This window comes from Macaca nemestrina, chromosome 15 (genome assembly GCF_043159975.1).
Source record: "Macaca nemestrina isolate mMacNem1 chromosome 15, mMacNem.hap1, whole genome shotgun sequence".
In the NCBI taxonomy this organism is placed as follows: Eukaryota; Metazoa; Chordata; class Mammalia; order Primates; family Cercopithecidae; genus Macaca; species Macaca nemestrina.
This window is the reverse complement of record NC_092139.1, coordinates 7,102,363-7,125,733: the sequence shown is the minus strand read 5'-3', so window position 1 is coordinate 7,125,733 and position 23,371 is coordinate 7,102,363. Positions and strand designations below refer to the sequence as shown.

The 23,371-nt window shown below is 56.5% G+C and overlaps 1 protein-coding gene and 1 long non-coding RNA gene across 4 annotated transcripts in view; one reads left to right on the top strand and one right to left on the bottom strand.

Annotated features, from left to right (window-relative positions):
* LOC105470598 (prostate transmembrane protein, androgen induced 1) overlaps positions 1-23,371 on the bottom strand; it is a 62,294-nt gene that overhangs the window by 4,480 nt on the left and 34,443 nt on the right. For 2 of the 3 annotated variants that reach the window (XM_011722750.2, XM_011722749.2), the window contains exons 2-3: positions 6,721-6,875; positions 181-234 (exon numbers count right to left, since the gene is read on the bottom strand). In XM_011722750.2, coding sequence (XP_011721052.2) covers positions 181-234; positions 6,721-6,875 — 209 coding nt within the window. Of the gene's footprint in view, positions 1-180; positions 235-6,720; positions 6,876-22,954; positions 22,974-23,371 lie in introns of those variants that run through there. The other variant, XM_011722751.3, reaches the window with a different exon arrangement.
* LOC105470599 (uncharacterized) lies at positions 14,809-23,237 on the top strand. The gene is made up of 3 exons (XR_003015619.2): positions 14,809-14,918; positions 18,113-18,193; positions 23,102-23,237. It is a non-coding gene; the product is annotated as an uncharacterized lncRNA (long non-coding RNA).

The following is a 23,371-nucleotide window of genomic DNA, read 5'->3' as shown; positions in this document are numbered from 1 at the left end:
CAGAGAGCTGGACTGCTCCCTCAGGGGCAGGGAGCAGATTATCTCGGGCAAGGAGGATCCCAGCAGCAAGGACACTGCAGAGAAGCGCGGAGGGGTGAGCCTTTAGCAGCCCACACTGCTTTCGGGGAGCAGCCCGGGGTGGGGTGGGGCTGTTGGAGGGGAGGCCGAGGGAGGTCTCACCTCTGGGATTCCGTTGCCTGACACTGTGCTCTCGGAGGGCCACAGGCATCCTTCCTGCATGGGAGGAAAGGTACAAGCAGGGTCAGTGGGGTGGGCAGGAGGAACAGCAAAGGCTCAACCCAGATTCGACTCTTAGGCCTTTACCCTGGAATCAGCTCTTGAACCACCCACCTCTCTGCTTCCGCACCAGCTTCCCCAGCCCTGGCCCTGGACGCTTTTCCAGGACATGACCACAATCGCCTCCTCACTGATCCCTACGGTGCCCACTGCTGTCCCCCGAAAATCCAGCCTGACACTTTCCAAAACATACACCAACTCGTGAGGCCCCCTTCTCAAAGCCGGCTGTAGCTTCCCAGGGGCCTTAGTGGCTTCTCCTGAGGCTGAGCGTGGCCTCAGCCCCTCACCCCTGGCCCCACTCCCCTGGGCCTGGGCCCCCTGCTGGCTGTGTGACCTGCAGCAAGTTATTTAATGTCAATGCTGCAGTTTCTGTACCTGAATTATAGTACTTGCGATTAGAGTACTTGCCTCACTGAGTTGCTCAAGCACTTGCTGAATTTGAACATAAAATCCACCCGGAGCCCACGTGGCACTCAGGTAGCATGTGAATGTGCTGGGAGTCACCTCCAGACTCCCACGAGTCACACTCACTGGCCCCATGGGGCCCCAACAAGCTGAGCCTGAGCCGCAGGTCCTTTGCATGGCCGCCAGGCTGCACGGCCAGCTCCTGTCCACTTTTAGTTCCAGCGTCCCCTGCAGACCCGTAGAGACCAGCATGTAAAGGGCCTCTCGGGAACCTTGTCATCTGTTGATTCCCTTTCTAGCACCTGTCCTACCTTAATCATTGCTTCTATGCATTTATTTCTTTATGGTCTTTCTCTCCCTCGATCTAGTGAGCCCATTATTACTGATATCCCAGTTCACAGGTGAAAAACAGGAGAGTTGAGGAAAGTACTCAAGGCGGTTGCTCTGCCATAAAACAGTGATTCGGTCTCCGGCAAAGGAGGAGTGTGGTTCCACTGCGGTGCCAAGCTCTGGTCTGGGTGCAGGGGCACAGCTGCCACTTCATGAAGCTTATGCCATCTGCTCTGAGATTATAGCAGGGGCCTGGACCTCCTCCCAGGAAAATGAGACCCCATGCCAGGGCCAGTTCCTCTGAGTTTCCCCAAATGCCATGACAGTGAGCCCTGGGCCCGGGGAAAGGGATGTCTGTTACTTTTATAGCTTCATTGAAATATAACTGATATGCAAATAAATGGACATATTGAAAGCATACAATTTGGTAAGCTCGGGCATATATTTATACCAAGAACCTCTTACCACAATCAAGAGAATGAGTATGTCCATCACCTCAAAAGTTCCCTTGGGGCAGGTTTTTTGAGGGTTCCCAGGTAGGATACCGCTCACCTGCAGCCTGGGTAGGAACAGCTAGAGGGCGGTAATTTCCCATATGGCCACTAGGAGGCTCTGTGGCCCTCAAAACTGTCCCATCAGAAACACTCCTACCCCTTAAGGAGGTCTTATCCTGCCTTGTCTCCTGATTTAGTGAATGGGCTCTGACATTCTTCAAGTTGCAAAGCCAGATCCACGGGATCATTCCTGACAGCTCCTCTCACCACCACCCTTGTTCCACCCACCCACCCTTGATCTCCTCTTACTTCTCCCTCTATTAAACAGTTCTATCCACCTCTCTCCCCAGCATCTGTGCCTAGTAGACAGCAAAGTCCTCTGGAAACAGCGCCTCCACGTGTACACATTCCATCTGCAGCCTGCAAAAATACAGATTCTGTAGCAGGAGGACTGGTGAGGCTACCTGTCTCACAATCTCCCAGAGGCTGCGAGTGCCGCTGGTCTTTGAGGTCCTTGAGGGGTCTTCCAGGGTCTCCTCCTCCACTCTTGCCCTTCCCCATGGCCCTTCCTCCTCACAGAAACCGGAACATCTCCCTCACACCCCCCACCCCACACCCTGTCACTCCACTGCTTAAACCCTTTGGGCCCCCCACTGCCTCCAGGAGAGAAAGTTCCAACCCCTTACTAAGACCCATGCCCCTGTAGATGTCCACGGCTGTAGTACAGCTGTTTACTTTAACGAGTTTTCCTATCTGTATAGCGGGCTGATGACAGCACCTGCAATGCATCGTACAGTGTGTTCTGTAAGGTGCCCGGGGAACACAGACTCTCACGTCTTGCCCTTGGATTTGAGCCCATTCTGGGCCTGGACCAATGGCCCCTCTTTCCTCCCTTTCCTGAAGAACTTTGACCTTCCCCTCATGCCTCTCGAAGGCGAAGACGTGCTAACCCCAGGCGAAGACATGCTAACCCCGGAGCTCTCCGTTAGCCCTCAGGCAGATCAGGCACCTCCTCCAGTCTCCTCCAGTCCCCTCCTGCACCAGAGTCTTTGTCCCTCTGCCCCTGGTAGCCTATTCATGGGTTTCACTCGCCGTACAGGAGCTGCTACCATTTCCCCAATGCCAGGCGCCGCGTGGTATGCAGTCAGTGAGTGCTCAGGTTGCTACTCGAGTGCGAAAGTTGCTGGGTGACCTGTGCAAGTCATGTTTGTGGAATTAAGTCCCAAAATGACCTGAGAAGTGGAGGGAGGGGGGCTCAGCTTCAGAATCATCTGGAACCTTCCCCAGCCTCTGGCTATGTCTGGCAGTCATCCCCAGGTGGAGGACAAGGACAGGTTCCAATCCTATAGCCACTGCTGACAAGCCCCCTGCTCCCAGCAATCTCCAACCACTCCTAGGCTGCAAGGGCTTGGGGTGGACTCCTCTTCTTGGAAGTGGGTACACCCAGTCTGCCTGCACCTTCCCCATCTAGAGGCTTCTAGACCAAGGGTCTGAAAACTGTTTCCATAAAGAGACAGAGAGCAAAATATTTTCTGCTTTGTGGGCCAGCGGGTCTCTGTCATACCACTGAACTTTGCTGCTACAGTCAAGCGCAGCTATGGGCAAACGCACTGGAAGAGACTTCATTCACTTGGAGACGACCTCAGTGACAAAACCAGGCAGCTGCAGTGAGCTGACGCTCAGGCAGCTCCTCCCAGACTTCTCCAGAGTCTTAACACCACGAGGCCAGAACGCAGCTCCCCATTCTTCCCCTGGAGTCCCCAGGCACAATCTTCCCATCCCAGGGGACGGGATGGCCTTCCATCGAACAGCGAGGACTCAGAGCTGTTTCTAAAGAGTGAAAGATGATTCTGGCCAGGACACAGCCCAGCACAAGGGGCCTGGGGGAATTCGGTATGTCCCGAGGCCATGGGAGTGGACGCAAGGTCTTTGGTTCCTGCTGCTGGCAGATGGTTGCACACTGGCCTGGCCACAGTCTTGTCCTTGCCCCTGGGAAATGGGCCCTTGGCAGGCTGGGTTCTCTCGGGAGCAGGAGACCCACACTGAGGACTGATTTGGGGATAAAGAGGACAAAGGGTCACCCCATCGAAGGCCTGAGTTCCTGATCCGAGCAGGCCTTGGGCACGAAGACTGGGATTGCCTTTCTGGATAAACCTGAGGTCTGGGCCAGTTGGTGGCTGGGCGGTCACTGCAGTGACGTTCTGCATCACGTCCCGGATACCCTCGGAGCAGCGCCAGGGTGGAAGCGCCATTCCTGGCCGAGGGGCTCGCCTGCACTGCAGGCTTACCCTCAGAGGGCAGATCCTTGCCCAGTGTCACCCAGCAAGGAGGTGACAAGGCTGGGACCGGACCTCAGAGCTCAGGGTCTTACCCGAGATGGTGAGGCAGGTGGGTGGGGCACAAGCTCTTGTCTCCATACAGGCAAGAGGGGACCCCCAGGGTCACCCTGAAAAGGGGCTGAGGTCGGATAGTCATGCCAGGAGCAGAGCATGGGTGGGCTGGGGGGATGTAGACTGGGCCCGGGGCAGACAGGAGCTGTGTGTGGATCTCTATGGAAGGCCACAGGGCACAGGGACTCCTGTCTGGCAGGGGGTCCCCAGGGGAGCTGCCACATTCTGTTTTAGGCCTAGTAAGACTCTGTGTTTACCCAGCCAGGCACCCCAGGGGCTGTGCAGGTGGCTGGGTAGACAGTGGGAGGGGACTTTCTATTGGCCGCAGGTGTCCGAGAGCCAGGACAGAATTCTACCCCCTTCCTGGCAGCAGGATCCCAGGTGCTGTCTCCCACTCCACAACAGCGAGACCCCTCTAGTCCGCCTCTGGGAAGGTACACTCTCCCCTAAGTGCATCCTCCCCATGACCACGGGCCGCACACGTGTAGCTTCTACCCACTGTGCAGATGCACACACTGAGGCTCCCAGGGGCAAGGTGAGCCCAGCCTGGAGTGTGTGCCCCTCCAAGGCTGGTGCCTTCTGGAATGTCCAGGGCACCGTCACTCCCCAGCATCTGAGGGAGGACAGAATAGGCTGTGGGCTCTTCAAACCAGCAGTGACAAGTAGTGTGGCCTCAGGCAAATGTTCCACCTCTCTCATTCCCAGTTTCTCCTCTGGAAAGTGGGGTGAACCCTTGAAGTCCCTGACGACATCCCTGGGCAGATGTAACCGGTGCTTGTTGTTGGAATGGTAGCAACAGCAAATAAACACGTAGGTGCTTGAGAGCAGGTCTGCAGTACGCCCTCCGGACAGCATGCTGGGATGCACAGTGGGTCCCGGGTCTGGGGAGCCTGGCATTCCCATCAGAGGTCGCACGGCTGATGCTCCTTGCCCTGGCAACCTGGTGACGCACTGAGGCTGAGGCCTGACGCAAGCAGAGGTGCCCAGACCTGCTGGCTCGGGACCATGGCCAATAGGCTCCTCAGCTGACTTGGCTCAGCCCAGGGACTCTGAGCACCGCCACCAACCCCAGGAGTCCCCGGAAGTGTGGAGGCCACACCCAGTGCTGCCTGTTCTGTGAGTCCTCCCCACACCTGGCGAGTCCCGGCTCAGAGATGTGCCGCAGCCCCGGGGCTGGCCACGTGCCACCTCCTCCCCGCAGTTCCCAGCCTGCTCTTTAAACAGCCGCTTCCCGCCCCACGTTGTTGAGTTACATATCCTGGGTGCAGAGATGGAAGCCATTCAGAGATTAACTCTGCGCCAGCCTTTGGTCCACCTGCGGAAGGATACCCAACGGCAGGGTTTCAGGCGGCCGACGTGGAGCGGGGAGTTCACCGTCAGAGGCAGGCAAGTTCCCACCCACCTGGAGCTGCCCTGTTTGCCCCTGACTTTGTGGAGGCTTGAAGGGGCAACTCTTGGGGTTTCCAGAACGCCCATCAATTCTCACAACTCTGAGAGATCAACACCCAGGACTGTAACGGAGAGCAGGGTCCCTCCTGAAGGGCTCTGTCCTCCTCACACTACCGCTCCCACTTCACCTGGTCCTTCGCAGCTCGGCCTCCAGAGCAGCTCGCCCCGGCTTCCCAGCCACAGCCCTCGGCTTCCTTCATCCATGCACCTGCTCTTGTCTGCACCCATCCAACTCACCAGCAGCACCCCCTGGGACTGGCTCACAGCCACTTCCCAAACGCAGGGGGAGTTCTGTGTACCCCATGTGTGTGCGCTGGGTAGAGATCGGTCGGGCAGATAGATGGATGGAAGTGCTTTTACAGCCAGTAGTGGCCGGACCCGTGCTCTGTACTAAAGCCCCATATCTCCGGGGAGGTGGACGTGACTGTCAGCCCATTTTACATGTGGGGGACCTGAAGCCCCATTTTGGGGATCAGGGACAGGTCTGAGGGCACGTGGCCAGTACTGGTGGAGCTGGGATTAAACTCGATCCCCAGGACCTGGTGTCCTGTTGCCTCTATGGCTCTCCACGGCACTGTGACCACATGACTAGATGTCAGCATAGCACAGGCGCGAGGGCAGGGCTGCCACCTCCCTTCCGTCTGGGTCAGGGCTGCAGGACTGCAGGCACCTTTCCCACCACTACCCCAGTGGGTGTGAAGCCAAATGCCGGCCCCTTGTCTCCACCATCCTGTTGCATCAGGCCTCTGTGTGGGCCCAGAACGCCTTCCTATGCTGCCTGCCCCAGGTGCCTCCCTGCTTTCAGTCTCATCCCTCTAGGTCTGTCTCCACTCAGCCCTGAGAGATGTGGGTCAGGGCAGGGGTCAGCTTGCACTGCTTGTGAGCCCAGCCCTGCCTCCCCAGCCGAGGGTTCCTCGAAGAGGCTCCCCCATCCCCCAGTGGTCACATCTCCCGCCGCATGGCACTATCACCACTGGGTGTCTCCTCATCTCCCTCCTGGAACGTCAGCTCCGTGACAGCAAGGACCTGTGTGCTGCCCACTCCCGGGGCCTCGCAGAGCCTGGGACCCGAGGCTGCTAGAGAGTCAGCTGAGTGCGTGAGTGGATCACGAAGCCTCTTCCCAGCCCAGCTCTTCATTCCCCACGTTCCTCCAGCATCTCTGAGGCCCGCCTGGCGGGTGCTTTCCTCCCATTTCAGGGGAGGAAGCTGCTAGCAGGTGGGATCCTCAGACGCTGTCTTCCTGCCCTGAATCTGTTTCCTGCAAACACCGCCATTGGATCCCGTTCGAGTTTTTACAAGGGGCGTCCCACTGCCGCTGGGGCCTCAGGCCACAGACAGGATGGTGGGGCACTTACTGAGGACAGGGCATCTTCTCTCCTCCGCCCCTGGCTGTGCCGGCTGATGAAGGACCGTGCAGACAGCTTGTAGTGGCTCAGCAGGCAGGTGATCACCACCACCATCACCATCATCACCACCACGATGATGATGATCTGAACAAACTCCAGCTCCGCTGTGGAGACAGAGAGGGACACGTGAGCGCCTGGACGCCCGCAGGCCGCTGTGCTCAGCGCTCAGCCCTTTTGAGCTTTTGTACCTGCCTAGGGGGACGAGAGTGCAACCCCGACTCAGGAAATCCCCCGCCACTGTCCTGGCAAGGTCACAGGCGATGCCTGAGGCTGGGGTACGTGCAGGGAAGCCGCTCTTATGGGGGAGGAAGGGGTACTGCTGGCTGGGAGAGCACCTCAAAGGAGTCCTGGGACCCAAACACCCCCTCTGTAGGGACTGACCCGAAGGAGGTAATGGGACAGGCAGGAGGAAGGCCCTGCTCTCTGCTGTCAGAGCCTCCTGGAGCTGTTCTGCGGATGCACGGCGTGATCTGACCAGCAGAAAGGGAGCCCTGCGCACTGGTTCCTGTCGCTGGGCAAAGGCTCAGGCAGATGGTCACAGACCTTCAGCTGTCTTAGGTGCCCAGGGAGAGAGCAGTTGGTAGGAGAAGGGGACCCGAGTGCGGAGAGAGGAAGTTGGCACCGAGTTTGGGGGTGGAGCTTTGTGGAATTAAATGAGGAGGAGCTACACGTGAATGTGTGTACACAAACCTATGCAAACCTGACATTCCTACATACACATCAACACCCCAACATACACACCCCAACACTCCTACACACACAATACACATGCCCCAACACTCCTACACATACAATACCCCAACACTCCTACACACACATCAACACCCCAACACACACACCCCAACACTCCTATACACACACCAACACAAATGACCCAACACTCCTACACACGCAACACCCCAACACTCCTACATTCAAGTTAACACCAACACACACCCAACACTCCTACACAAATAACACTCCAACACGTACCCCTAACACTCCTACACACACGTCAACACCAACACAGATGCCCCAACACTACTACACACACGACCCAACCCTCCTACACACATACCAACACCCCAACACACACCCCTCAACAGTCCCACACACAAGTCAACATCCCAACACACACTTCCCAACAGACACAAACACAGTGCGCCACACGTACCCACACACATACACATCTATGCCACGACTCACAAATACACGCCATGCTCAACAGGACGGGGGTGTCAGGACCCTCCTCCTGGTGAAAAGGCCTCAGAAAACCCACATTCCAGATGGCTGCAGATGTTGCGATTCACATTTTCTAAGGTTGGTTTTTTTTTTTTCTGGTTTTTGATTTGTTTTTCCCCTAGAAGGCGGAAAAACCCTCAAGTGCTGGAATAGGAAGAAGGTTATTTTGATCCTGCCTGAGCCGGGCAGTTTCTGCTGACTCAAGCGGGTCTGTGCCGAAGCGGCCTCGGCAGCTGGCCGAGCACGGTGCCAGCAGAGCCCCCAGCAATGGGCAAGACGCCGGGTCCCTTGGAGGTGACATGGCAGAGTGGGCACCAGCCGGCAGCATCCAGGGCTAAAGCTCCTCCAGCTTCGCCCGGCCCAGGACACCCTGCCCAAGGTGTGCGGGAATGTGACTCCCAGACCCTGTCTGGCATGGGGGCAAGAAGGACTCCCCATGGCTCCCTGGCACTAACAAGCAATTAGCCAGGCTCCCTGGGGGCCCCAGTTCAAGCCCAGTGCCACTGACTCAGCTCCTCCTCCTCCCAGGACCGAGGAACCAAAGCTGGGGGAGGGGGATTGGGGTGGGCAGGTGTCAGGTGGGAACTGGAGAAACAGGCCGTACAGAGCCGATGCCAGGCGCTTGGGCCATCAGACGGCCCAGGCAAGCACACTCCAAACCCGGGAGGGCCAGCCGCCTCCTGCCACTGGCTTTGCTCTCCCCAGGGCAGGAAAGCAACCCATCCTAGGTGGGAATGTCACTGTCTGGGAAGCGGCAGATGCCTCTCCACAGAGAAGCACTCCCACATGTGTGTCCACTGCCACTCCTTGTTCCCCACCAGGTTTTCCAGCACTTCCCCGTCTCAGGTACTTTATGCATCTGCGCAACCGCTCAGGGCGCCCTTGTCTACACTGCCATTGAGCCCGTGTTGCTCACCTGGGGCCGTGTCTGCACCCAGGGAACATGTGGCAATGTCTGGAGACACTTTTGGTTGTCACAACTGGGGGGTGCTCCTGGCATGCAGTGGGTGGAGGCCGGGGCTGTGGTAACCGTCCTGCACCGACAGGACTGTCCCGCATGACAAAGAGTGATCCGAGCCAGTCAGTCATGCTGCGGGCTGAGCACACACCTAAGAACAGGCGTTTTTATTATTATTCCCGTTTCACGGGTGAGGAGACACAGGCTCAGAGGGAAAGTGATTGCCCTCAAGAAGTCCAAGCCCCTAGAGCTGGCGGGTAGCCCCACTAGGCAGCCGGCCTCTGCACCAGGAAATTCAGTCTGAGCCTAGGCCTGGGTTGGGGTTCCCAGGCGAGATGCGTCCCCATCTCACCCTGGTGAGGCCAGGAGGAAGAGGATGAACTAACCAAGGGCTTTGGTGAGGCTTTCCTGAGCCCCGAGAAGGCTGCGGCCCTGCCTGCTGGGAACTCAGGCCCCAAGCCCTGCGGCGCCTGTGGGATACCCGCATGTTCCTGGTCAGGAGAGATCAGGCTTCAGACCCAGGTCGCTGTGGCCACACCTCCTGTCTCCCCAGACAGGCAGGTCCAGGGCCGGGGCAGCCCGGCCTGATTCTGTAGGGCCCAGGTCCGTCTGTTAGCACTCAGGATAAAGCCGCATTCAGGGTACACACAGGGCTGGCTTTGTGCAACACCCACGCCCCCCCACCCCCGGGGCCTGCAATTCCCTGCCCCCCAACCCTGTGCACTCTTCACCCCAGTCCCCCTCCCCAGCTGTCTCCAGGGACCCTGCCCACACCAGCCCTGGAGGGAGGGAGGTGTGTGGCTGTCTTTGTCCCTGTCCCGGGCCCTGGCAGCCCGCAGGACCGCAAGACCCAGACAGCAGCGAGACAGTAGCTGGGGCTGCAGGGCCGGCGGGACGCAGGGGCAATGGAGGAGGCCCCTGCAGACTGAATGGGTGTGGACAAATCCTCATGGCTCTCCTGGCCCCGCCAGGCTCAGCCCCAGGGGCAGGCGGATCTGACTTCTGGATGCTTGTATCCACAGAGTGAGAAAAACGCTCCCAGAAATGAGCACCGGGCTCAGGAGGGCATCAAAGCGTCACCCTGGTCCCCGGGGCACCAACACCCACTGAGTCACAGGCCCAGGAAAATTCACTCACACGGGGGAGGGGAGGGAAAAACTCTCCAGAAAAGAGGAACTACGACTGACTGCTGGCGAGACCTGGTGGGCCAAGGGCCCGGGGCCAGGCTCAGGGAGAGGGAGATCTGCAAGGGTTGCCGAGACTGCAACTCAGGAGCATCCTGGAGAGGCACAGGAGGTGACAGGGAAGCACAGTGGCTAGCTCAGAGGGCCCGGGCCCCAGCCTGGCTCTCGGGGGCACGCTTTGAGTCCATCACAGTCACCCTGTGTCAGCGGGGGACAGTGGGCAGCAGCATGTGTGGGGGGCACGTGCTCAGCGCGTAATGCTCCCTGGAGGTGGACCCGGACACACGGGGTGCTCACTTCCACCCCGGCTCCACCAGAACAAGGGTGGCCCAAACCCATCCACCCTCAAAGAGCCGACCTGCGCTGGAATCGCAGAGGGAGCATCTAATGGGAGACCCTGGAGGGCTCCCTGTAAGGTGGGCACTGAGACTTTTGGTGCAGGGCATGGAGGGAGAGGCAGAGGAGGGCACAGGCAGAGGGTGTAGGTGAGCAGAGGCTGGAAGTTGGATCCTCCTGGATGCCCCTGGACATGATGCCCAGACATGGAGGTGCTGAGGGGGGCAAGAAAGGTGCCCCAGCCAGCAGCTGGGTCACCCCCACCCATCAGTAAGGGAACACCCTGGGCTGAGTATTCTGGCCAAGGAGACCCCGAGATCTCCATCCAGCTCCAGTCAAGCCCCACCGGCCTGGATGCTGTGCGGGAGGAAGGCTGGTCAGGCACAGCAGCATCAGGGCCCACAAACAGGTCCAGTGAAAACCACCCCGGGCATGGGGTGAGGGGGCACCTCCCATGCACTTTTGCACCCCTGGTGCTGCTTCCAGGGGACGCTCAGCTTTAGGGGACAGGACCACACTTCTCTGGAGAGTGGACCATGCAGTGCCTGCTGGTGAGGTCGGTCACAAACTGGAGACCCAACGGCATGTGCACCAACCATCCCTGGCCCCAGCCGTGTTCCCACCTGGCATTACAGGAGCAGGGCTGTGGGCGGCCACCCTCTCCACAGGTCTGGTCCCAGGACCCACCTGGCCTGGGGCAGCCATGCCCTGACACTGCCGCTTCCCCACCCCACACTACCCCGGGATGCCTGAGACTCAGCATACGGGCCTCTAAGGTGCACTCCAGGGCTCACTGCAGGCCGAGTTCATCAAGCATGGGATCCCTCCTCCAACACATCTCTCTGGGCAGGCACTGTGAATCCACCAGCAAAGACCCCCTGGGGGAGAGAAAGGTGCCTCCCCACAAGGGCCTCGGAGTCAAGTGCAAAACATGATGTGTGCATGAAGCGGCACCAATGTAAACATGGCTCTCCACCCACGGCAGCTCACAGAATCCTCCTGTGCACCTGTATTTGTCCCAAGGAGTGCAGGGAGGCTGGTGGGGCCCATTCCCAGTCGCAGCTTGAGAGCCGGACTCTCAGGATCAGATGGCTCGCGGGCAAGGGAAGGAACCCCAGCGGGACTGCCAACAAGAGGTGGAAGGAGAGGTGGCCCGGGGCGGCCACATCCCTCCCTCTCTCCAGAGGACCTTGGAGCCAGCTGTGAAGTTGTAGTCCTTTAAGGCTGGAACCTCATTCAAGAGTTTTAAAAGGGCCAAGCAGGCCACACCCAAGGCATCTGCAGGGCGGGCGGCTTCAGGATTTCTGGCCAAGAGTTGGGCCCCAGGTCACTCAGTGACTACCAGCAGATATGGAGCCACACCAATCCTGCCTCAGTTTCCCTAATCTGACAGACTGCCCCTTTACCAAGGCATGGGCAAAGACATCCCAGGTCAGATGCCCAGTGTGACACCAGGCGTGGGTCCTACCGCTGTCCCTGACCTAGGCTCAACTCTGTCGTGACCACAGGACTCACTGCCAAGCAGTCATGGACCACAAGGGACAGAGCAGGAGAGGGCAGGTGGTCTGGTTCATACCCAAACTCACTGTAGTCACTGTAAGTATTGTCATGATTCTAACACATGACCCGGGGCCACTGAGCTGAGCCTCCCCAGTTTAGGTACCATGCCCATTTTGCAGATGGAGAAACTAAGGCTTAGGGAGAAGTAGCCCTAGATGATGCAACTAGGAGCAGAGTTGAGACTTGAACCCAGAGCCGTCATATAGGAACTCAAAAGGGGGAAGGGTTTCATTTTCCTGCTAAATTTTCCTAGCTTGCCCACGGCGTTAGTCCGCCCACCCCTGCCCCGGGAATCTGAGGATGTGGTCCTCGTGCATCCATTGTCTGTGTGATGCTGTACGCATCTAACTCTGTGAGCAGAAGTTACCTCATCTGTAAAAAACAGAACCAACCAGGGGCAGGGGTGAAATAATGGATGCAAGAGCTCAGAACAGGGCAGAACACAGCACACTCCACTGTCACCATTGTCACAATTACTGACACTCCTCTGGGGACAAAAAGCATCCCTCGTCCCCATGATGCTCCCTGGAAATGCTGAGGTTTGCCAGCCTGCAGAGTACAAGCCTGCTCAGCCCGGTGTTCCCTGACTGGCTTCTGTCCCCAAGGTGGGAGATTTGAGCTCGAGTCAGTCCCAAAAGGTCACCCAGGATGGTGGCTGGACCCAAGGTCTCCTGGGAGCTAACAGGCGCTGGACCCCGCTCCAAGAGCCCACCGTGGGAACAGAAGCTGCTGGGAAGGAGAAACATCCCGTCGCTCTCATTTCATTCCGGGCATCAAGCCTGTGCTGGTCACTTGGAGGGCTGGGGGGCTCCTGCCGTTTTTCTTCATAATTTTTCCCTTGGGGAGGGTGGTGAATGCGGCAGGCTCTTGGGGGTGACCAAGCCCATCTTCCACACACAAAATAAGGTCACTCTAATTTAGTTTAGTGTCCTCTTTCCTTGTGAATAATTTCACATTAACAGGTTCATGTGCCTTGCTGGAGAGGCCCCATCCTCCTTTTCGTGGTCTCCTCCAGAGACAGGCGCAGTCCCTCTGGGAGGTGCGGGCACAGCTCTGCCTCTGTCCTGGTTCGTCCTACACTGGCAAGGCAGGAACCGTGAGCTGGCCGCTCCCTAGATGCCAGGCAGGGGGGCCGAACCCTTTACGCACGTTGTCCGATTGAATTCTCACTGTCGTTCTGTGAAGTCGGTGCTCACAGGACCTCCACTTTGCAGAAGAGGAGGCTGAGGCTGGGAGAGGTGAGGCAACCGCCAAAGACCACACAGTGCAGGGCTCAGCACTGAGTTCCTGTCACCCCAAAGCCTGAGTGTGCCCGACCCCCAGCAGTCCTGAGTGTGATTATCCCAGAATGTCAGAAACAGCGGGAGATCGAGCCAAGGGCTTGTGTTGAATGTGATTAATCTTGGGGTCAATGACAATTGTCTGGCGTGTCGCCTCCAGCGACAGTCCATGAAGCTGGTATTTATGGCCTGTGGTGCCCACCTCCCCGCCAGCGCAGAGCAAAATCCGGATGGTGAAGAAGGAAGCAGGTGCCAGGAGTTCTGGGCACCTGCCATGGCATAACATAGACGCTGACAGCTGCCCTCTCCTCTGCCACTTCCTGTGTGCCAAGCCCCTCACCACGAAAGACTTCACCTGTCTCTGAGTTTTTCATGGCAAGCCCCAAGGGGCAGCACTGGACCCAGTTACAGGCGAGGGGACGGGCCAGGCCTGCTAAACCCCACGTCCGGGGCCTCCGAGTCCCTTGCCTCCTCTCTCTGGGCGCCCTCAGTGGGGGAACAGCCTGTGACCCTCTCTCATAATGCAGTCCTGAAAACACATCGGTTTACAAAGGAAGCCATTTATATGAATAGTTTCCAAACTCCGAAGCGGACTTGTGACACGGGAATGACACACAGGATGGCACGTGTGCGACACAGAAGTATCATCGCATTAAATGACCTCGCAGTGGACACCCACAGGGTCCAGAGCTGGAAGGCCTGTAAGGGACACGGACCTGTGGAGGGAAGCCGGTGGCTCCCACCTCCAGCTGTGTCTTTGGTGCAGTCCAGGTGACGATGGTCAGGTGCCTGCATTTGGGATCCAAGGGGACCCCACCTTTCAGTTAGAGCTCAGGTAAGGCAAAGACACAATTCTTTCCCTTCCAAGTTTCTGGACCTCTGTTCTTGGGGACAGAGCCTGGACCTGAACTGAGGGCAGAGCAGGGGTCTCAGGGTTCGGATCCCTGTTTGGACGTTTCGTGGCTGTAAATGGGGCGGGGGTTGCTGGAGAATGTGTTAATGTGCAAGAAGAACCCGCCCAGCCCACGGGGGCACGGGTGGGGGTGCGGCAGCGACTGAGTTTCTCAGAAATAACGGGGGCGACACCGGGGTGCTGGGGCTCATTTCTCTCTCCTCAGCTGGGGAGCTGGGAGCAGAGTCCACCTGGTTCCTGTCGGCTCCATGGAGGTTTCCAGACCAGACGACCCCCCTCCACAGCCACCCCCACAGTCTGTCCCAGGGGAGGGGCAGCTGGCGTCCTTCCTGGTTAACAAGCAGCCCGTGCATGCGGCCCTGTCTGGCCTCCTGGCCGCACACCGAGGAATTAGGAATTGGCGCAGTCTGAAATTTATGAAAATCTAATCTTGTTAGGCCTGCCTGGATGAGACCCGCCTGGCAGGGCCTCATTGTCATTCTGCAGAACCCCAGCGGCCCTGGGGTTCCAGCCCCTTCATTTACTGTCCCCTCCCCCACCCACCCCCACTACATTTGAATGGGAACCCACCTCCCTGCCCCCCCACCCCAGCCCCCCAAATTTTAAGTACAATCAAACCAGCCGTCAAAGGAATAACTTTCTGATCACTCCTGGTGCCATTTCAAACACCCCCGACGGCACGTCTGTTTCTTAGGGTAAGACCTTTTATGGATAAAAAAATTTGCTCTTTCTCTTGAGGTTTGGGGGGCGGGCGGCAAATCTAGGCCGGTTCTCTCGTTTTTAAAACCAGACTGTACTGCTTTCAGAGTGCTTGTTCTGTGGCAAGCACACGGCTGAGCGCCTGGCTCCTGGACAGGTGAACCTGGGACACTGTCCCATGTCGGGGAGGGACGCTGAGAAGGGAGAAGTCACATGGTCAGCAAGGGTGGGGACTGGGGCCCACATAAGGGCCTGCACTGGCTCCCTGCCCTGCTGTTCTTGGTAGAATCTTAGGATAGAGGTTAAGAGCATGCAGCTTGCACCCAGTGGTCCTGGGCTCAAGTCCTTGCATTGCCATTTGCTGTGACCTTAAGTAAATCTCGCCATACCCTCATCTGAGAAGAAAATGGAGAGATAACTAAGTCCCCTGTACACAAGGCTGTAGCAAGAACTACTTGAGTTAACCTCCCAGATGGAACCTCTTGAGTCAAGAGCTCCAAGCTCTGGGCTAGGCTCCTCCTCTGCCTGTCCCCTCTCCCCACAAGCCATGAGCTGCAGGCATCCAAACTCACAGTGGGCGGAGAAGGTTCCCTTAAGCGGGCCCCGTCCAGCACCTTCACTTATGTGCAGTGTAAGCTGGAGCCCCTCTGCAGAGTGAAACAGCAACCTCTGGACATTTTCGGGGGTGAACCTTTGCTCCGCATATCGACAGCTGGGAGCTCATCACCCATTTCCAGTTCCCCCGGGCTCCTCCCCCATGTGCTCTGTTCCAGTCACCTGTTTTCTGTTCTATAAAACACCATGCATGACCCACCTCAGGACCCTGGCACGTGCTGTTCCTCCTGCTTGGAATGATTTTCCCTCAATATCTGCATGGTTTGCTCCCTTCGTTGCCTTGATCCCGGCTCCCACGTCCCTGTCTCGGACTAAAACAGCCCTCTACCCAGCAGCCTCCAGGACCCCCATCCCTGTGCCCGCTTTACTGATCTCTGCAGTCCTGATCTGGAATCTGTATATGACCCACCCAACACTGCACTCTCTGCCTCTCCCCTCTGGAATATCAGTGACACAGAGCGAACTCATTCTCTGTGGTGTCCTCAGCACCTAGAATGGTGCCGTCCCCAAGGCAGGCACGCAGTGACTACATTGAATAAAAAAGCACATTGATTTTTTTTTAATTTTTTTTTGAGATAGAGTCTTGCTCTGTCGCCCATGCTGGAGCGCAGTGGCACAATCTCAACTCACTGCAACCTCCACCTCCAGGTCAAGCAATTCTTGTGCCTCAGCCTCCCAAATAGCTGGGACTACAGGCACCCGCCAACACGCCCAGCTATTTTTGTATTTTTCGTACAGATGGGGTTTCGCCATGTTGGCCAGGCTGGTCTTGAACTCCTGACCTCAAGTGATCCACCACCTCGGCCTCCAAAAGTGCTGGGATTACAGGCATGAGCCGCCGCGCCCGGCCCGAAACATTTATTCTGGTGTGCACAGATGAGTGTGCACGAAGGCCCCCTGCAGGTTTGCACAAAGGTCACAATCACCCGGGAACCACTGAAATGTCCCCGGCAGGGCTGACAGCACCCTGGGAAGCACAGCCACCGGTCAGTCTGTGTCCTCACAGGATGAGCCCAAACTGGGTTAGAAAAGAACAACAAATACAGTTTTAAAAATACAGGTGAAATCTTCTGATACACACCTGTATTAATGAGTGACTGTCCATGTCTGCATAGACCAGGAACCAGCAGGGCATGCATGAAACTGCCAGCTGTGGGTCCCTCAAGGAGGGACCACAGACAGCAGGGGACATCCCCTTCCATGTAACATACTTCTGCGTCTCAGCATTTTAGGGCACATATAATTATATTTATAGTAAAAGAGGGAAAAAAAAAGATCTGAGAAGCATCTGTCAGTATCCAAAACAGACAGCTGCTCCCATAATGAGGTTTCCCAGGTGGTCTCTGCGGAGGTGCCGTCACCCTGGGCTGACAAGGGCTGCTGGCAGAGGGGCTCGGAATTAGGGTGGGAAGGCCGGACAGCCTCTGCCTGACCCTAACAGCACAGATACTGCACTGGGAATGGGTAGGGCAGGGAGGGGCACCTGACCACCCCCCCACGTGCCCCTGGCTGAGGACCCCAAGGTGACGTCCAGGTACCAGTCATCTCAGCTCCCCAGGCCTTCCCTCTCCTGGCCTGGAGGTAGGAGTGGGGTGGGGTGGCAGTACATGGAGCCAGGCGTGCAGGCTGCCCTGTGACACGCACGGGTCCACTGTCTCTCCTTCACCGGGCCACTCCAGGGAGGAAGGTGTCTTCGCTGGGCCTCCGTCGTGCGGCACAGCAAATGGGCTGGCAGATGACGGTTCTGAGGGTGCGGTCTCACCACCCTGCCTCAAGCCCCAGGATCCGCACTCATGCCCGCTGTCTACAGACCACTTCCACCTTTTCCTCACCTGGCCGACTAGCCACAATCTTTCCTCCCTCCCTCTAACCTCCCTCCCTCCTAGGTGCCAGGATCAAGGCTGACACGCCTGACAAGCCTCCACCCTCAGGTCGCATGCACACCTGCGATGCCCTGTTGGCCTCGTTCCTCTCCTTCCAGGCTCCCACACTAACTCCCACTCCGCCCCCTGCCCTATGGCCTGAGCCTCGCAGGCCGGGTGTGCCTGACTCAGGGTTGGATTCCGTCCCCAGCCAGCACAGACCCAAGAGAGATTTCAGAGATCAATAAATGGCACATACCTGGCCTGTGTGTGCTTCTCCTTTCACTGGTACCCTGTTCTAGTTTGCAAAGGGCCACTCAGTTTAGGGGTGAGCTGCCTTTTTATACGACACAGGGAGAACTGTGCAGAACGCCATTCATTTCTGAAGCTTTGGGAGTTTCTGAGCAACACAGAGAAACACATTCTTCCCCGCCGCTCCCCCAGCCCCCAAATGGTGTCCCGAGTCATCGAGCAGGAGGTGGATGCAGCTGCAGCCGTGGGTGAGCCCTGGGTCTGAAAGTGCGTTTGGGGAACAGGAAAGTAAATGGTCCCTAGAATCATTTTAGAACCTGATGATTTTGGAATACTCCTTCAATAAGAAAAGACAAAGCTGTGCCTTTTATCCTTCTTGCTATTATCCAAATGGAAAGAACTAATGGGATTTTTGTTTCTATTGTCACTGACATCGAACACCTTTAAACATCCACTGTCAGCAAAATATCAATCACCGTTTGAAGTTATTGGCAGAATGGAGTGAATTCACCGTGAGCGAGCAGTCAGTGGACATGTCGGAGGTGCGTAACATGCGGAAGTTATTTAAAACAAACCAAATGTGTTTGTTAATTGAGGAGAGTGGACGACAAATGGGGAATGGGTGGGCGTGGGTGAGTGAGTCTGTGGTGGTGTTGATGGCCACAGCCGCCTTGGAGGATATTGAGCAGTGCCTGTCAACATTACACATGCACTTGACCTTTCAACCCAGCAAGTTCAACTTCCAGAATCATATCCAATGGAAAAATTCACAGAAGGGCCCAAAACGTATATATAGATATACACAAAACAGATATATACATATACACACATATATATATCCTTGTTCATATATATATATACATATATATATATGAACGAGGATATCATTGCATGGGGTGTTTTTTAAATGATCAACCAGAGACCATCTAAATGCCACCAAATACACCTTGGTACATCACATTATGGGATGATGAGGCCATTAAAACAGATGACAGAAATTTACGCTGAGCTCTGAGCAGCGGACTCTGAGCTTGGAGCTGGATCATCTCTGTTGTGGGGCCGTCCTATGCAGCAGGGTGTTCAGCAGCAACCTGGACTCCGCCCACTAGAGGGTAGAAGCACCATCACCCCCCCACTGCCACACTCAAAAATGTCTCCAGGCATTGCCAAACGCCCCCCGTGGGGCAAATCGCCCCTGACTAGGCCCTTTCGGTCCACTGTCTGGTTCCCAGGAACTGAATCCAATGCAGTCAGATAATGGATGGATGCTGGCAATTACTGTGGGGCAGTAATAATGAAACTGAAACGGTAAATAAAATATGGATCCAGGCCGGGCGCGGTGGCTCAAGCCTGTAATCCCAGCACTTTGGGAGGCCGAGACGGGCGGATCACGAGGTCAGGAGATTGAGACCATCCTGGCTAACACGGTGAAACCCCGTCTCTACTAAAAATACAAAAAACTAGCCGGGCGAGGTGGCGGGCGCCTGTAGTCCCAGCTACTCGGGAGACTGAGGCAGGAGAATGGCATAAACCTGGGAGGCGGAGCTTGCAGTGAGCTGAGATCCAGCCACTGTACTCCAACCTGGGCGGCAGAGCAAGACTCCGTCTCAAAAAAAAAAAAAAAAAAAAAATATGGATCCAGTTTTACAGCAAAAATGAGGATAAAAATTAAATTGTTCATGATGACTTCTAGATGAGTGGGCTATCCCTTTTACTTTTTTGTATTCGTAAATTGTTTACATTTTTATAACAGGCATGACACTTTTAATTTTTTCAACCATAACAACATACCAGAAAGACTCTCGCACGTGCACGTGTGTGCCTGCACGCACTCACATGTGTGTTTCCAACCGGCCGGCAGTGACGCACGTATGCCCTCGCCACTCGGCAAGCACCTCGTGCTCCTTGGGAACCAGCAGATGTTTCTCTCAGTTACTGATTTTCAAGAGCCTGGTGTTTCCTGACATGAGCCAGGACGGCGGGCGGCGCCCGGGGGAGGGGAAGTGAACCGGGGCTCCGTTTCCAAGCCTCTTGGACAAAAAGCGAAGCCCCTGGATCAGGAAGCACAATGCAGCCGGTATTTAGCTGCTTCTCAATAGTGCCTCATTCAATCCCTGGGGCCTCATTGATGCCCGCCGCGTGCTGGAGAGCCTCTAAGGGTCAGCCGGTGACGGGCACCGTCTGGAGGGGTCTCGGCGCTAACCCGGGGTGGCTCTGCCTTTCGGGAGCAAGAGGGGCCCAGCTGTTCTTGGTCTCCCCTGGGGCAGAGGCAGGGAGGCGGGCGGATGGGCATGGTCAGAGTCAGAGAGGTTGGAGGAAGCAGTGAGGGTCTGGGCAGGCCCCTTGCACCATCGGGCTCCCAGGAGTTGAATTCAATTCAGTAAACACTCAGCAGTGTAGCTTAGTGGTTAACAGGAACCCTGACGCTGCCCTACCTGGATCCAACCCCCAGCTCTCCCCATGGCCAAACACGGGACATCAGGAAGTGATTCATTCACTCTCTGTGCCTCGGTTTCCACATCTGGAAAAGCGGGATACCATTAGCACCCATGCATGGGTTGCTGTGTGGATGCAGTGAAGAGCCATTACATGCAATGAACGGCACCTGGTGCACACTTAGGTGCGCAGTATCAGCCGCCAGTAAGAGGGCTGCTTGCCGAGCCCAACATACCGGTTCTCCTGGGCCCCCGCCCTGACTTCACCAATTGCCCCTGACTGTGGTCCATGCCTCTCGGCCGCCAGCACCCTGGCCGCCCTGGGAGCAGAAGGCCCGCCTTCCTGGGGCCACACCTTTGCCCAGGCTGGCCCACCTGCCTGGGGTGCCCGCCCTCCTCCTGCTGCCCATTCTCAGTGGCCCGCGTCTACCCCATTTCCAACGGCCCAGCCCCTGCAGCCACTTCCTTCTCTGGCTGTCTCTGGCGGTTTTAAACTCTCCCATGTGGTGGTTAATTTTGTAAATACCACCCAAGACATCTGCTATGACTTCTAAGAAAATGTCTAAGTCATGACTTAGCCTTTCCTCGGTCTATGTCTTGCTGCCATCGTTGGTCTGGCCACTCTGTCAGATGCAATCGCCTCGTCCTGCAGCCTCCTCAAAGCTGGCATAAGCCTGGCACGCAGGAGTCCTCCGGTCCAGTCTCTAACTGGTAGACTCCTCTTTAACCCTCAAAGCCCAGGGCGGGTCGCCTGAGAACTGCCACATCCTGCATAGTCGTAGTAACTACTGTGGTATCAAGCGCACGCCACCACCATGTGGGACCCCCAGCTACAAGGAAGAGAGTGTCCCATCACGAGTGTCCCTTCACCAGTGTCCCTGGCACCTGGTCCACAGGCAGCAAAAAGACCCACAGCCAGTCAACACACGATCAGCCAAGCTACTACCTCCAGAGCAGTACAGGGGCTCAAGGTGTGAACCTGGATGTGGCATACACCTGCACACCAGTCCGCACCCTGCTACCTGCTACCTCAGTGCTACCCTTCCCTCTCTGGGCTTGTTTTCCCACCTTCAGATCCCATGAGCAAATGGGGCCTCACTCATGCAACCAACATGAGAGTTCCATAGTAAATGCCTCTCCCTTGGCCGACAAGTGGTAGCCACTATTGGGTTGTTGCTAATAGTAACATTATAGAGGTGGCCATTCCCACCTCCCTTCTCAAACCCCCTGTTTGGAGCAGAAAGCAAAGGACCTTGTGTTATAAACCTCTGTGCCCCTCCAACATATATTGAAGCCCTGACCCCTGGTGTGGCTGCATTTGAAGACGGAGCCTCTACGGAAGTAATTAAGGTTAAAAGAGGTCATAAGGGTGGGGCCCTGAACCAACAGGATTAGTGAACTGATAAGAAGAGACAGCACAGAGCTTGTTCTCTCCCCCCTCCCTCCATGTGCTGGCACCAAGGAACTGCCATGTGAGGACGCAGCCAGGAGGTGGCCATCTACAAGTCACAAAGCAGCTCTCACCAGAACCCAAACTTGCTGGCCCCTTGATCTTGGACTTCTTGACCTCCAGAACTGCAGGAAAACAAATGTCTACTGTCTAAGCCACACAGTCTGGGGTTATTTTATTACAGTGACCTGAACAGAATAATACACCTTGTGTAGACAGACAGAGGGGGCCGAATGGGAAAGGAGCTGCAAGGTGAGGAGGCAGTACCCTTGCCCTGGACGATGGACTTGCAGAGTCCCAGCTGCACCCCTTTGGGACAGAATATCAGCAACCTGCCCTCTGTCTCCATGCAGGGATGCCCAGGGGGGTGTCTGATTTTATTTTCCATGAAAGACATTTTCTTCTGTCATCTAAATCTATCCTCAGGCCCTTTCCCTTCCTATTTCCTCACTGCGGCAGCGCATATATTTATCATGCCTCTGCTATATGCCAGGCCGTGCACAAGGGCTGAGGATTCACGATGACTGAGGCCAGGCCCCAGGAGCCAGGGCATGCAAATTCTACTACGATCTGTCCTCTCTGGAGCAGAGCAATTTGATTCTGTACCCTGGAAATCAGGCTGGACTTCTATCTGGAGAGACGAATGTGGACATATGAGGAATAGCTTGGACCCTTCTAAAGCTGTTCTGACCACAGTGAACGTGCAGCAGGTACAGTGAGTTCCTGCTGTGCTTCATGCCCCGTATGAAGGGGTTTCTGTCATCCCATTTACTTTTCTCAGCAGCTTCCCAAGAAGTACGCTTCTCTTATTATCATCCCATTTTCGTGATAAGGAATCTGAGGCTCAGAGAGGTGCAACAATGTCAGCACCCATCCCGCTCCCATGCCCAGAAAAGTCACAGAAGTTCAGGTGGGAGGGTCAGACTTTCCCTGTGCCTGGGACACGGAGCCCGGTGCTGTGACAGCTGTTCTTACTCGTCACAAGAGTGGACAACAAACTCAAAACAAAGTACCCACCCTGGAAAGCAGCCTCTAGCAGCCCCGACCTCTCCACCAGCAGCAAAGGCCTGAGTCCGTCGGGAGCCCCACTGAGCTGGAAGGTCACTGCCATCAGGACCCACGTGTCCCCCGACCATGCCAACTTGCTGACCCTGGCCTGGAGCTTGGCTCGTCACCTTCATGTGTGGCTCAGAGGCCCAGGAAGACCCCTGGCCCACAGGCGGGACACTCCTTGCTACAAGTGTTTTCCGGTTTGGGAGAGGAGGGTCTGGGAAATGCTGCTGGCCCCAGAATGGGCCGCTGGGCCCTGCAGCAGCCTGAGGAGGGAAGGAGCTCAGGTGGGAAGGGCGACCTCGCTAGAGGCGGGGCTCCGGGGCAGCAAACGTGTGTCCAAGGGCGTCTGTGTGTCTGCTTCCCACCTTCGATTGTTTGGGGGTGTGTCCTTTCCGCTGGGACGTCCGTCCGTCTGTCTGTCTGTCTCCGGTGTGTGACTGTCTGGGGTCTAAATCCGTTGAGTCTTTCCCTGTGTCTCCATCTGTATGAGTCTCTTCCTCTTTCTTTTTCAGGCAACGTGAAAAACAGATTCCAAGAAGGAAGTTCTAAGCCTCTCAGACATCAGCCGCGTCTCCCTGTCCCCGCCCCATGGGCGAGGCTATTCCAGCCCTTGCTATCACTTCCTTTCGAAGCAGCATCTTCCAGAAGCAGAAAATCCCAAATTCTGGGAAGACGAGGTTCTGACCAACTGTTCTGCGAAGGGAGCAGGGGAAGCTTCTGGAGGTGTCTTTTCTCTGAGTGTCAAGACGGGGCACAGCAAAGCTGCGGAAGGCAGGCAGCCT